The sequence below is a fragment of the Echeneis naucrates genome, chromosome 9, assembly GCF_900963305.1.
Source record: "Echeneis naucrates chromosome 9, fEcheNa1.1, whole genome shotgun sequence".
Taxonomy (NCBI): Eukaryota; Metazoa; Chordata; class Actinopteri; order Carangiformes; family Echeneidae; genus Echeneis; species Echeneis naucrates.
The window spans coordinates 21,358,241-21,372,057 of record NC_042519.1 but is presented as its reverse complement, the minus strand read 5'-3'; the positions used below and the strand labels follow the sequence as shown (position 1 = coordinate 21,372,057).

The window sequence follows — 13,817 nt, the reverse complement described above, 5'->3', positions numbered from 1 at the left end:
AGAAACTTTTTCACGTCACAACGAAGCCATGTCTCGAACCCCGGCCTACCAAGACCTACCATCCAAAGCTTACGTGGTTTGGCTCCTCGTAGTGCTGAGTTTAAATCTGCATCATCATGCAGAGACTCAAAGGCTCTGCTCTGACTGGCTCGTCCACCTGTTACAGTTTGTATAAAATGTGTGCTAAAATTTCTGATTGGATCATTTGATTGAGGTAGTTGGATGGCTGGTAAATTACAAAGCTCACACGTGATTGGCTAGAGGCCTCTGTGTCCACTTGTGATTGGACTGGATGGGAATGAACTGCCGAAGCTTAAGGATGGTGGGAGACTTCACAAGCGAGCTGTGGATTTTGTCTTCCTGTCCTAACTTTGGCTAAGCTCCGAATGTGACGTCTAGCGAGATGTTGATTTGTCCCCATGACATGTTGATGCTGATAGAAATGATGCCCTTTGTTAGCCGAAGCACAGATCAGAAACCATCCCCGAGACTGAAAACGGTTTTTAAATACTGTTTTCACACACAGCTAGTCCAGCAGGTTTGCAAATCAATTCAGGATCAGCTGAGTTTTGGCCATCAGCAGCTATGAGAGTGCGTCTGGCTCTGAGTGGCCATCAACCACCTGCAAGCTTAGTGCATGAGAAAAAGTGATAAGAGCACAGATGTTCAGTGGTTTCTGTGAACCGTCAATGACATCTGATGTTGGAAGAAACTATATACCATAAAGTCGGGGGCCCCTGAATTAAAAAAGCAAAAAAACAGCGGAACAGCAAAGACAACAGAGACAGAATCAGCCGTCTGCCTGCCGCAGTGGATTATTTGCTCAGCAACAATGGAGATTAAAAAGTGATTTCATAAAAGAAACTTTAGGAAAAGTCTGAACCAGGTGGACGCTGCCCCCCTCTGTGAATATCTCATGGTCTTGTCCATCCTGAGAAGCTATCCCAGTGGACCACAGGGTCACATTATTGTTGGCTTTAACTTTGACAAAAAGCACTCAAACGTACTAATCAGTCATAAAATGTGGACTTTCTTGGTGCTGACTCTCAGCGTCGCTGTCAGAGCGTCAGAGACGACCGACGGCACGGCAGATGAACAAAACCTCGTCATAGCCAGAGGAAAACTGGTGGTGAGTACCGACTCTAACCAACTGTACATCTTCATCAGGATTTCTTGCCATGCCTATAAAATGTTCGGGAGTTTGTGACACTGTTGCAAAGAAGAACTTTCAAATGCACTTTCAGTGTACAAACTTAGAACAGCAGGAAAGCGTAGATGCACGCAGCCAACCGATTGGGAAATGGGTAAGATGAGGGCCGAGCCACGTGCTGTCATGTCAGCATGTACTCTGCAGAGATATGAAACCTATTCTTGGCAATTTCGATGACTCACACACGGAACAAAGTGTGCACAATGCTTTTTGTAGTGCTGTTTTAACAACTCTGTGTTGTTGTCCCCACAGGCCCCCAGTGTGGTTGGATGAGGCATAAAGAAAATGCCCGAGCTTCATCATTTCCTCATGGAGCGGTGGGCTCTGTAGTATCCTTGTGCTCGTTTCATGTTCCTCAGGGTTTTTGGTGAGACGTGTCCTTTCCCAAAAAAACAAAAACAAAAACCCGCCACTGATTTTCTCATGACCTCCTTTATAGACAAAAACAATGTTCCTAGCAAATTGCCAAGTGCAGTGCCAGCTCTGCGGGCTTTGAGTTGTGTGATGTTGACTGAGTCTAAAAATAGCCAGGCAGATGGACGCACCGCCTCTACCTGTTGTTTCCCCCTTGATCCATTCTTTCCCTCCGCGTAGCCACAACTTGGAGTATGATTCATCGGAGGAGAAAAACCCACGGCTGATACTCTATAACGACAAGGACGAGGTTGTAAAGGTGAGATGCTGAGGTCAGGCATCGTCGGCCTCATGATGGGGCTTATCTCGGGAGTACAAGCGTGTCAAGGCAGATTCATGTGGGGAAGTTTTAAGACTGCTGTATCTGATAGCAGATCCTCTGTCAGATAGCAGCGCGTCACACAGACAGAGTGCTTGAAAGAGCGAGACAGGGTTACCAAAAAAATAAATAAAAAATGAAACTGGCAAGAAAGAAGGAGGGTAAGGAAGTGTATAAATGATGGTTTCTGACAGCTGAGTAATATTTTATACAGAAAAACAGGATACTTGGTATGAATTTGAACATTTTATGCTCTGAAATTACAGCTCTGTGTTTCCCAGAGACTTTTCTTTTCCGTCAGTGTAGGTGGAAAGTGAGGGACAATAAGCGGCTGCTCTCAAACCAACACTAATGAATTTTTCTATCTTCCTCTAAATGTGCAAACAGCTTGAAAAAGTCAACTGTTCCCGCACTTTGCTTCTTCTCTCAGTTCAATTTTTGCTGTTTTGTTTTGTTTACCTTTTATTTTCCCTTCATAAGTTTATGTGGGAGTTTGTTTTTTTTTGCTCTCCTTCAGGGTCTAATGTTTTCATTTATTGCTTCATAATGTGGGTGCTTCTTAAAAGCTGTAATTTGATTTTAAATAAAGAATTTTTCGAGGGGCTAGGCTATCGAATATAATAAATGAAAACAAATGTGCAGGAGGATAGTTCATGCCAGCTATGAGTAAACGAGGTTTCACAAAAATCCAAATTAGGGAGGATCAAATTAATATATCACAATGCACCAAATGTGAACCAGAGCATGTCATCTGTCTGCAGACATACACTCTACGCTGCATAACAGCTTGGAAGCATTTAACCATATGTCCAAATGCATGCGTGTGTGTGTGTGTGTGGGTGTGCGCGCCTCCCGACACGTCAGACTGTTCCCGTGAAGAAAATGAAGGCCGAAGAGATCAGCAGCCTGTTAGACTCACTGGGTTTCTACAAGAGGTCCCAGAAAGGGGAAGAGGTGCCAGAGGAGTTCCAGCATTTCCCCCTGCGCGCCCCGAGGGACGAGCTGTGACGACCCCTGGTGGCCGAGCTCTGCGCTGCACCCCCCCAGCTGCATTAATGACGTGTGGCGCCTCAAGGCCGGAGAAATCCTACAAGGCCAGGCACCACTCTGATGACCTGCTGCTGGGTGCTGCAAGCAGTGCTGTGTCATCCTGTTAATATGCTGAATTTGGATTAAAAAAAAAAAAATAGAGCATATCTTTGAATCTTTGTGTCGCTATAATCACCTGGAGCTGAGTATCATGGTGCAGACAAACAGACAACTGAAGTGAGTGGGTGGGGAAATAATGCGCCCGTGTAAAATTAGAAACGATTTTCTAAAATGAAGATTCATTGTTCTGGTATTCATTTTGGTCCACATTCCGTCTCCTGCGATTCTCAATGACTGTTAAATTAGATAAACAAATTAAACGAGCATCATAAATGGCCACTAATTGACTAACAAAGTGCCGTGCCGCAGTTTGAGTCTAATCCTCAGCCCGCCTCCTTCACAATAATCTGATTAGCAGTTGTGTCTGCCAACATGCATCTGTGTGTGTGTCCATTTGTGTCTCTGTGTGCCTGCCACTGTGCATTTGTGAGACTTAAGACAACAGGGATTAGGGCAGTGGACGCCAAGACACAAACAGTTTTGGACCGTTAGTTTGGCACAGCTATGGTCAGTAGCTCTACCCACAATGCCTGTGTTTTATTCGCCCGTTCCCGAGAACCTGCACGTGGGTCTGGCCTACATGGGGGGTTCGGTGTTCACCAACAACAGGACAGCTGACAGCGACTTCACCAGGGAGCAGGAGGACACGTTTGGTTAGTTAACCGTGGTTAGCTATAGCAGAGCACAATAATGATAACACAAGTCATTATGTGTAACTCGAACAAATTCTGATGTCGTCCATCTGACGGACCCTCTCTTTGCATCTTCACTGAACAATCTTCCTGCAACTGTTCTCACGTCACCTGTTGCTGCTTTAAAGAGTCGCACGTCTGATTCCCTGAACTCACCAGCAGCTTCACAAACGCTGCCTGGTGCCAACGAAACCTGCGATCGATCCTTTTGCTTGCATTGTGATGAAGTCACATCAGAGATGAATGCTGCTTTATTTGCTGCAAACTCTTGGAGTGCTTAGTGGGAAGGAACTGGACTTCTGATCTTCTGATCTTGTTTGAAGACGTTTCGCCTCTCATCCAAAAGTCTTCTTCAGAGCTAAAGAAGCCTTTTGGATGAGAGGCGAAACGTCTTCAAACAAGATCAGAAGTCCAGTTGCTTCCCATTAAACACTTCAAGACTAAGAAGACTTTGATGACTGAGAACCTTCACGGACATTTGCTGCAAACCTTTAAGGCAATGCAGAGACCGTGCAAATACCTGAAATCAAAAATTCAAACATTGTGTCATATTTCATGAGAGGAAAGGTTTGTGACACCAATCTGTGGAAGTAATTCAGTGTTTGTCTTGCAGAGGCCAACGAGCTCGTGTCCCACCTTCCCCTGCAGATGCTGCTGTACTTCAACCTGTTTTATTTTCCTTGCTGGTGGTTCTCAGCTGTGTTCATGCTGGAAGTTAAGGTCGGTCGTGTGCTGAGAAAGTATTTACGCAAACTGAGTCAGAGCAGCTCACTTGGGGGGAAAAATAAAGTGTATTTGCTTGAAGTCAGTGCAAGTCAAAACCTTTGACTTTAGTGCCATCTAATGGCCACAAAAAATCCAACCTGGAAGTCCAACTGAGCTTTTTTTTATGAAAAACGGATCCATATCAATGCATATCAATGCATCAATCAATATTTTTTTTCTATCAGTTTTTGTAAATGAGAAAATATGTTGTGAACACAGTGATATCACGTCTGTGTTTCATCTGCAGTTCTATTATCTGCCCGGGTACTACCAGGCCCTGCTCATAACAGGGATGATCCTCCTCACAGTCATCGAAGTGGTCCGACTTTATCTGGGCTACATTGGGAACCTTGAAGAAAAGGTGGGACACCTCCTATGTAATATTCTCCGTTTGCATCGCACTGACTCAAAGTCTCTCCCCGTCCCTCCCTGTCTCCAGGTGCCGGAGCTGGCAGCCTTCTGGCTCCTGTCTTTCCTGTTCCAGCTGCCTGTGCTGCTGTTTTTCTTGACTGATGAAGGAATTATCATTCTGCCCCTGGAGAGAGCCGTCCACTCGCTCTACCTCATCTTCCTCCTCGGCCAGATCCTGGCCTCCTTTCTGGCGCTGAGGGCCATGACCCGAAAGCTCACCCTCCTCTTCCATCTGCGCCAGTTTGGCAAGGTGGAACGCTTCCGCCACGCCGGGATGAGCCCCGTCTACGGACTGACCTACCATCGAAGCGTACTGCCCGTCACACCCACACAAGACATGTACCATTAAACATCCTCATTTGAGCGTTAAAACTCAACAACAACTGACTGCCAACGCTGACTTGTCAGTACGCAAATCAGCTACTTTCCCAAACTGGATTCTTTCACTCTTTGTGTTGTGACTCCTTTGTCTTCTGGCCTTCTGAGGCCTCTGTTGGTATAATAAATGTGGGCCAAATCCTTCCTGTTTGACTTCTGATTTAAGTGACAGACCCAGATTGTTGTTTAAAAAAAAAAGTAGCTCCACTATAAACGCTGTGTCACCCTGCCCTTCGTGGGGCAGGGTGACTTTTACAGGAGAGAAGAAGAGGAGCTACTGTTAAACAACCAGATGAGTTCAGAAATACAAGGCAGTAGATGCTTTTTATCAAACGACGTTAAAGGGTTTCATTGCTCTCTTCTTCTTTAATGATGATGGATGATGTAGGCCGGGGCGTCGGGAGCACAGAATTGTTTTTGCATAGGCAGATTAAATTTTTTGCCCGTGAGATGAGATTAGTGTTTCAAAAGGCAGAAAGCAATCTATTCTTCTCGCATTAAATTTTCCAGATTTAACTCCAGCCTACTCCTACAGTGTAAAATATCACTGCAGAAATCAAATTTCCGAGAGCGTGTGGAGTCCAAGAGTCTTTACTTCTGTCGCTGCAGCACAACTGTGTTAAATATTTACGACCACACAGTGGCAGTCAGCGACCAAAGGAGGCGCATGTGGAGCATCTGACAGTGCTGCAAAGTCCAAACGAGAGCAGATTATCATGCAGCACATGTCCTCATCAGGAAACCCTCTGGCTGAGGAATAAAGGTTAGACCTGTCCACCCTCGAAAAAAACCATGTATCATTTGATAATCTGTGACTCCAGGTCACGTCTACATGGAATTCGATTTCATTATTTATCTTTTACACCTCTCTTTGTTTGTCTCCGTCTATAGTATGTCGGATCTTTCAGTTTTTCTCTGTTCTTTGTCATTATATTTAATTTGAATCTGTTTCTATTCTGTCCGTACAGAGCTGCGGCGATGAGCAAATTTCCCCAAGTGGCTTCAATAAAGTCTCATATTATCTTTTAACAAGAAGCCTGCAGCCAGTATTGGGTGTTCTATTATTTCTTTCCTGGTGAGAAATTATTTAAAGCGCGTGGCACTAAGTTGTCAACGAGCCGGTTTTGTGAGCGGCATGGTTTCTGATTTCCATTCAGAAAACAACAAGCTGCAGTGGCTGCTGCACTGTCAGTGGAAAAAAAAGGGAAAAGAGTGTAGAGGGTAATGGTTATTTACGTCTTTATGTAGAAATTGTGGCCGCAGACAAAGAGTTTGCGTAGGAAAGAAACATCTGGCTATTTAAAAGGAGCAGAGACACTCAAAGACAAGTCGCCTCGGTTTTAGGCAGAGCTCGCTTATTTGCTTGTGATGAAAAGAATTCAAGATAACTTGTTTGCACTCTCTTGTTTCATCTGTTGTGCTGCACATGTTGCCTGTGATGCACGAGGGCACGTCGTGGTGCGGCCTGTTTTGATATGGCAGCAGAGCTTTGGGACAGTTACAGTCCCCACCCTAACAGCTCTGAGGAGAGCATCGTGAAAGCTGGACACGTGGAAATCATTATCAGTCAACAAAACAACAATTCAGCCAAAAGGTCACAACGGATTGACAGAAGTAAGGCTAAAACAAAAAAAAAAAAAAAAAAGGAAAAGAATGTGTACTTCCATAACTTTCAACACAAGTTGTGAAGAGATTTGATTTGTTGACCCCGCCCACCGTGGCAAGCATCCCCAGTCTCCATTATCTGGTGTTTGTCTTTATTATCCGAGGAAGAACAAATAAAGCAAGCTTACTTTCACTGAACGTGGAAGGAAGCACCAAACACTTTCACTCCACACAGAGCAGAAGAAACTTAGGAGTTAGGATGAAGTGGATCGGTTTAGTGCCTCATGCACAATATAAATTTACACAAAAAGCAGCTCCAGCAGGGTAAAAAGGAGCGTTTCGTTCTGTGTTTGGTGTGTCAGCCATGGGAGCAACCTATCATTCCATATTAAAATGTGGAACTTTAATTAGTCTGTATTGTCCCAGGAGGAAATGTATCTCCACAGCCTGCACGTAATTCAGACATATAAATGGCACACGCATTTACATATTTATATATTCTCATAATAATGAATAATAGCGCTCAGTGAGGGAAGTTTGAGAGCCGTAATGTGTTCATTTGACAGGAAATAAGACTTGAGGTCAGCGTGTGATCGCTCCCTCCTGCGTCTCCTCATTAGTTAATGACCTGATGTTGTTCACCTGCTTTCCAAGCTGCACCTCGTCACTCGTCAGCTCCTCAGAGGTTTTATAAAGTGGGAGGTTTTCAGTTTCTGCTTGTTGAAGGCGTGAGGCCGGAGTTTTCACACAACAACAACCAACATCACGAAATAAATGCAGACCAAACTCTTCTTTTTTTGAATGGACGTCTGTTTTCTTCAGCATTGAGGAAATGCTCCGTTCCTTTAATCATTACCACCTTAAAATCAAACCATTGCCGTGTAGGAGTTAATCCTGGCACCTCTGCAATCCGACAAATCTCCCTTATCACATAACACTCGGCAACAGGAAAGAGTACCTGCTGACCGTTTTGTCTTTCGGTGTGAATGGAGGTAAAGCTGTCTCATAATGGCAGATGTCAAAACAAGAGAGGTGCCTTGTGGAAAATAGACTTTCAATATGTTTGTCCTCTTCGGCAAAAAGCAAAGAGAGAACAAACAGATGGAGAGAGTAAACAGAAGGAGAGACGGCCGCTCTGCTAAACCTGCAGGGATCAGGTGGAGCTCTGATCCACTCAGTTGTTGGCTGTAATTACAGTGCGTTTACAGTTTTATTGTGGTGTTTGGATTTGTTAAAGATGCTTCTCGGAGCGCGTGTTTCACATTTTGTGTCTTCTTCCTTCCTCTGGTTTCTCCATGATGTGTTTTTGTGTGCTGGCATTGGTTTTGGCTTCACACTGCCCACTCTGCAGAGGGTACTGCATGTTCACCGCGACGCTGTGACCCGTTCTGCTTCTCCTGTATCTGCTTTTAATAAGTCTGAACTCTATTAGGTCCTGAAGAGGAAGAAGATTAACCAGCCGGTGGTGGAATAAGAAACGGAAATTCCCCCTGGAGATGCAGCGGTTACATCTGAAGCGGCTTCTCGCACCTTTTCCGCCTTATCAAATTGCCTTTCTGCGGTGGAGAGGGGTGAATAATAGCCTCGGATAATCTGGGGACATTGTGCTCTCTCGCTAAACATATTTTGTCCCTCATTCTTTCTAGCATCTTTTTAAAAGTCTAAACCTACAACTTCTGCCTCACCTTTCTTCTGTGCCTCTGCCCTCCCCCACCGAGCAATGCAACGCCGAAGCATTGTCAGCTGGGCTTTGGTGAGTCAGTCGTCACCTTAATTATGACTGGGTGCAGCTTTCCGAAAGGGGGACTGACGGGAAGTAATAGCCAGCACATCACAGCGGCATCCTCATCCCCCTTATTTCAGTAATCCCTCGCGGTGGGGAACTCACCAGACATGGCACGACGCCTGGAAATGTTCCCCTCCTCTCAGTCCCAGGTGGTTACACAATTGTACTGAACCACCGCAAACTGCAGTTGTGCAGCTCCATTCATGAGGAGTGATGACCAATGGCTGATGCAGACGGTGATAATAAAATGAGCGTGAGGTGACTCAAATAGCGCAAAAGCTACGTTTCCTCTGGTTCTGCACTTTTCATTGTGTCGACAAAACGCTAACGACTATCATCTGTTGGTGAAGCGTGACACAGCTTCTTCCTCTCTGATTTCTCCTGAGAGGTTATTTTTGAATCCAACACAAAATATGTGTGTATGAATCCAAATCTAAAACTAGTCGAGTAAATGTTCCACTTAGTGAGTTGTTTGCCTTACCAGCTGTTTCTTTCACCAGTCCAGGAGAACTTCCTTCACTTTAGGATCCCTGTCGGCGGTAATCTCCTGAGATCTGTTCGGGTACCCTTCAGTGGTTTCGCATTCTGCCCACATTTCCCCACAAACGTCATCTCCTTCCAATGTGGAGGGCTAAATCTCAGTACAATGTACAGTCAAAAGCCCAAAAAAGAAATCTAAACTCAGTAAATCTAAAATTTTGATTGCACCCCATTTACCTTGCAGAAGAAAGGAAATAAACGAGCAACATCAAGAAAATGTTCTTGCAATTTTTAGTGAATCGGTACTCTGAAACTCGTAATGAAACTCATTAAGCCAGTGACACATCCACAACTGGCCCGCCCCTGCAGCCCCCCTGCTGTTCCTCTGTAACCTGTTTCCATTAGCAACTGAGAGGAAATATTAAGAACATACGGAGAATGAGCAGTGCAGGCCTGCTGTAATCCCTCGAGACGGCGTTCAATCTCACCCAGATAGAATCAGAAAGAAATGGCCATTGTTGATGGGAACGCATCTACGACTCCATTATCTGATGCCATTCCTGCCACCCAACTGGTTCCTCACTCAGAGCAGAATGAGCAGCGCCTGTTTTTGGGTGGGGGGGGGGGGGGGGGTGGTGCAAGCTGTGTATTGCCCCAGTTACTTACTGATTCTAAATGATATTGGATCCCGAAATTGTGATCTCATTCATAAGCTTTCTACATTGGCTGGAAATGTGACATCCTACTGGCAGGCAGGGATATTGAAACTCATGCTGAAATTGGTAGCTGGATATTTTCAATTCGGTCTGATTACCTGGGTGAGCAGGCCAGCGGGGGGGTTGCAAGCGGGGAAAATCACTTCTCCTGGTTGCTTGAGTGGCCACTCACCATAATATACAGATGAATATTTTATCAGCAGCAACGTATTAAATGTGCAGGACCTGGTAACGCTGCAGAATGTACTGCCTTCAGAGCAAACTGCATAAAGATGGCTCTGTTTAGTTTTATTTTACTGTTTCATGTTACCCAAATCCGCTCCTCACATTGGAGGGAGGTTTGTTTCCCTCTGGGAGGTGGAGCAGCCGAGCGTTTCACTGAAACGCAGACCGAGTTTACTGTTCTTTTTACTGTTGCAAGAAAGTGAAAGTACATTTAAATGGACATTTAATATTCTGTCCTTAAGGATTTCAGTGTAATATTGTGGACTTGTTTGCCAGCTTTTAACAACTCCGTGCTCACGCTCTTTTTCGAGCAATTCTCCTTCAGAAATCCTGCAGATCGGCTTCTTCTCTGGTTGCCTTTTCCTGCAGGTTCTCGTTTCCAGACCACAGGGCAGCTTGCTCTTGAACGGCGTATTTCTGGCGACAGGAGTTTGTCTGAATGGTCCACAATCGTTTCACCCCCCTTTTTTTGTTTTTTATTGAAAGTTTATTTATCTGAATGTGGCCATTTAAATCTGAGTTTTTCATGAGACGCTGGGGTGTGACACTTTTCCTCTGCTGTTTTTCAAAAGGCCAATCTTCTCATGTTTCATGGTGCTTCTGAAATTGTCTTGTGGGTATCAATAAGGAAGGTTATTTTACACATTGAGGAGAAGGACTATGTCTGTTTCCAAAACGCTTTGGCTGTCGTTGTTGGAAATAAATGAGCAACTGGCTTCTGTCGTGTTATTGAACTACGTCTTTGTGTGTAAACCTTTTTAGATATTCATGTGTGAGCGAGTAAAGTGCCAGCACACGCTCAGATACGATACGCCGTTTCCTTGAAAATGAAACATTTTTTTTTTTTTAGGCACAACAGAAAAGCATATCCCTCCATGTTTGGCCACAGCTTTCTCCGTCTCTGCTCAGAAAATATAGCCAGACGTTTTTTCCAGCAAACGCAGTCCACCCAACGATCCGCCTATAAACCAACAGAAGTCGTAAATGCCGCTCCATCACAGATAAAATTTAACGACACCACAAAAGTCGCCCATCTGTCTGTCAAATCCCTTGTCCTTGGTGAATTCTACACGTAACTGTTAACACTGTGACACTTAATGTGCAGGGGAAGTCGACAAAATGACCACAGTCCTCTGTTCTGCCTTAAACGTGATCTCTCGTCATTAAACTTAAATTTTGCTGCCATTTCAAAGCTGAAATCGTTTGTTGCTACTTTGTTGGTTTGTTTAAAGAGGACGAGAGCTTTGTGTTTGAGCTGGTGTGAATTATAGTGTTGATTTTTTTTTTTTTTTTTTTTAATCCAACCAAAGGCCGATCAGCGTCCGGGTTTATCACCTTTCAGGGACTTTTCATTGTGACACCTCAGAGCTTTTTTTTTTTTTTCACCTCAGAAATATCATCATTGCTTTTTCAAAAACTGAGGTGTGATAGTGAGGTTTAGAAATGACTTTCCTTCTCTCTTAAAAAAAAAAAAAAAAAAGTCACTAACTGTAGTTTCAGTCTGTAAAGTCTGAATTTGATTCAGAGTTTATCAGATTAGGAGGCAGCTAAAGATTTCTGGACACATTTCAGTGGTCGTATCACTGCAGACGTGTGTGATGTTTTCTATTTGTATATTTCCCCTGATGATGCTGCGACCTACAAAGTGGGGTAGTGTGTTAATAAAGCATTCAGATAGATAGATGCAGAATTCTATCGTCATTTCAAGGACACATGAAATACGCTGCACTGAAATGAAATTGTGTTGCCTTTTGTTGCCTCTGGCCCAAAAGTAGCAGTAAAAAAAAAAAAAAAATCTCCAAGCATAAAGTGCTTTGTGTGCATTTGTTTAAATGATTCTTAATAAACATGTATAAAATATTTCAGAGTCATTTCATTTGCCTGTGTGGCTTTTGGATTGCTGTTATTGAGAGTTCAGCAGTCTGACGGCCCGAGGGATGAAACTGTTGGAGAATCTGGCTGTTCTGCTCTTCACACTGGAAAACCTCCTGCCGGAGAACAGTCCGTGACGTAAACGTGTGGGGTCCCCGATGGTGTTTTTATCCCTCCCTCCGACGTCCCGGACGAAGGGACGAGAAGGCCCGAGGATTTTCTCAGAAAACACTTCCAGTCCGCAGCTGTGCAGCTGCCGCTCCACACAGAGATGCAGCTAGTCCGAATCAACTCTAGTGCTCCTGTAAAAGGCGCTGAGGATGGGATGGGGGAAGTTAGAGATCCTGTGTGTGCTCCCCTCCACCTCCGCTGCTGAGTGGAGGGCTGCTGGGCTGCTGACGATGAGCTCTTTTGTCTGGAAGGTTGTTACCTGCTGCTCCACTTTCCACCCATTTCCGGATCAGCCCCACCGCCGTCGTGTCATCGGCATACATACGACACAGTCGTGGGTGATGGGTGGTGACCGCCCCGTACAAACTGAGGCCTTTCAGAAACAAAATACAGGCTCCAATGAATAACCGCTGGCTTCGCTTCAAGCTTTATCTTTTAATAGACAAACACATTTAAGCGGAAACAGATTACTTTCATTACGCCGCTGAACTGTGTTAGCAAATAGAAACATTTATTTTCTCCTAATTTTATGCATCGATTGCCGTGAAATGACAGCGATGGGATTCTGCTTCATCGAAATTTGATCGAGGATTTATCTTTACCTGTGCAGTCAAAACAGAAAAGCAAAGCTACCAGAAATCTGTCTCGCTTATTCCCACGTTGCCTCATGCTTTTTTTTTTTTTTTATAAACCAAACGATGCAAGAATCTTGGGAATTTAAGGGGGGGGGGGGGTGTGTATCGTATCACTGAAGTTTCTCATGGTGGGGTTTTGTGAAACATGAGAAAATGCCACAGAGCTTTGTTGATATTAGTAGGTTAGAACAAGTAGGATGAACAGAAGGTTTTGCAGGTTGACATTGCTATATAACATCTCTCACCTCTGATCACATTGCCAGTTATGCATTTCGCAGACACTTCAGGAAAGCAGTATTTGTATTTTGCGCTCTATCATCTGCATAAGTTTATACGAAAAGGTCAAACTATTTGGATTTTTCGATTCTTCCCCTCAGCATTCCCCTCCCCCTTCAAGTGCTTCAACTTGAATTTTATATTCTACATTTGTTGTTACGTTTTGAAATCTTCTCTTTCTTGTTGGTGGCTTTTATTTATTGCATTATTTGTTCTTGAAAGAAATTTTAATTATACAACTCTGAATATAAATATGAAGCCTCACGGGGGCCTTTCTGTGAAGCGGCAGCAGAGCTTCACATCCAAACCCGGGATGAAGCAGTCGCTGGGCCTGCCAGCGTTGGACTCAGCCGGGTCTCTGATTCCAGGAGGATAAGAGCAGTTACACAAATTTATCTCTGAGATCTAAGCACGCAGTTTGTGTGCATGCAAAAACAAGAAAATGCTAATTATTTTTGGAATAATAATTTATTCAGGAAAAAAGGGAATCATTACTCGTAAAAAAAAAAAGTACTCTCATGTGAACGCACGTCCTGGCTTGTTTGTGTTTTTTCGGGTGGCGGTGACAGCAGGAGTGGAAGCCACTGAGCTTCTGAGAATTCTCCACAGGCGCTGATGGGAAAACATGTTTTAACTGTGATAGCTGGTCAAATGATCGGGCTGCCTGCCTCCAAGCTGACAAAACACGTTGGAAGGTGATGCCAGGCTTTGGG

At 44.3% G+C, this 13,817-nt stretch overlaps 2 protein-coding genes across 2 annotated transcripts; both read left to right on the top strand.

Moving 5' to 3' along the window:
• Window positions 1-823: 823 nt before the first annotated feature.
• selenoe (selenoprotein e) lies at window positions 824-3,093 on the top strand. Its single transcript, XM_029511399.1, has 4 exons — window positions 824-1,129; window positions 1,463-1,539; window positions 1,805-1,883; window positions 2,808-3,093. The coding sequence occupies exons 1-4, from the start codon at window positions 917-919 to the stop codon at window positions 2,949-2,951; spliced, it is 513 nt and encodes a 170-aa protein (XP_029367259.1). The 5' UTR covers window positions 824-916; the 3' UTR covers window positions 2,952-3,093.
• Window positions 3,094-3,618: 525 nt separating this feature from the next.
• LOC115049327 (transmembrane protein 17A) lies at window positions 3,619-5,450 on the top strand. The gene is made up of 4 exons (XM_029511430.1): window positions 3,619-3,745; window positions 4,398-4,504; window positions 4,797-4,910; window positions 4,989-5,450. The coding sequence occupies exons 1-4, from the start codon at window positions 3,619-3,621 to the stop codon at window positions 5,307-5,309; spliced, it is 669 nt and encodes a 222-aa protein (XP_029367290.1). The 3' UTR covers window positions 5,310-5,450.
• The last annotated feature ends 8,367 nt before the right edge of the window (window positions 5,451-13,817 follow it).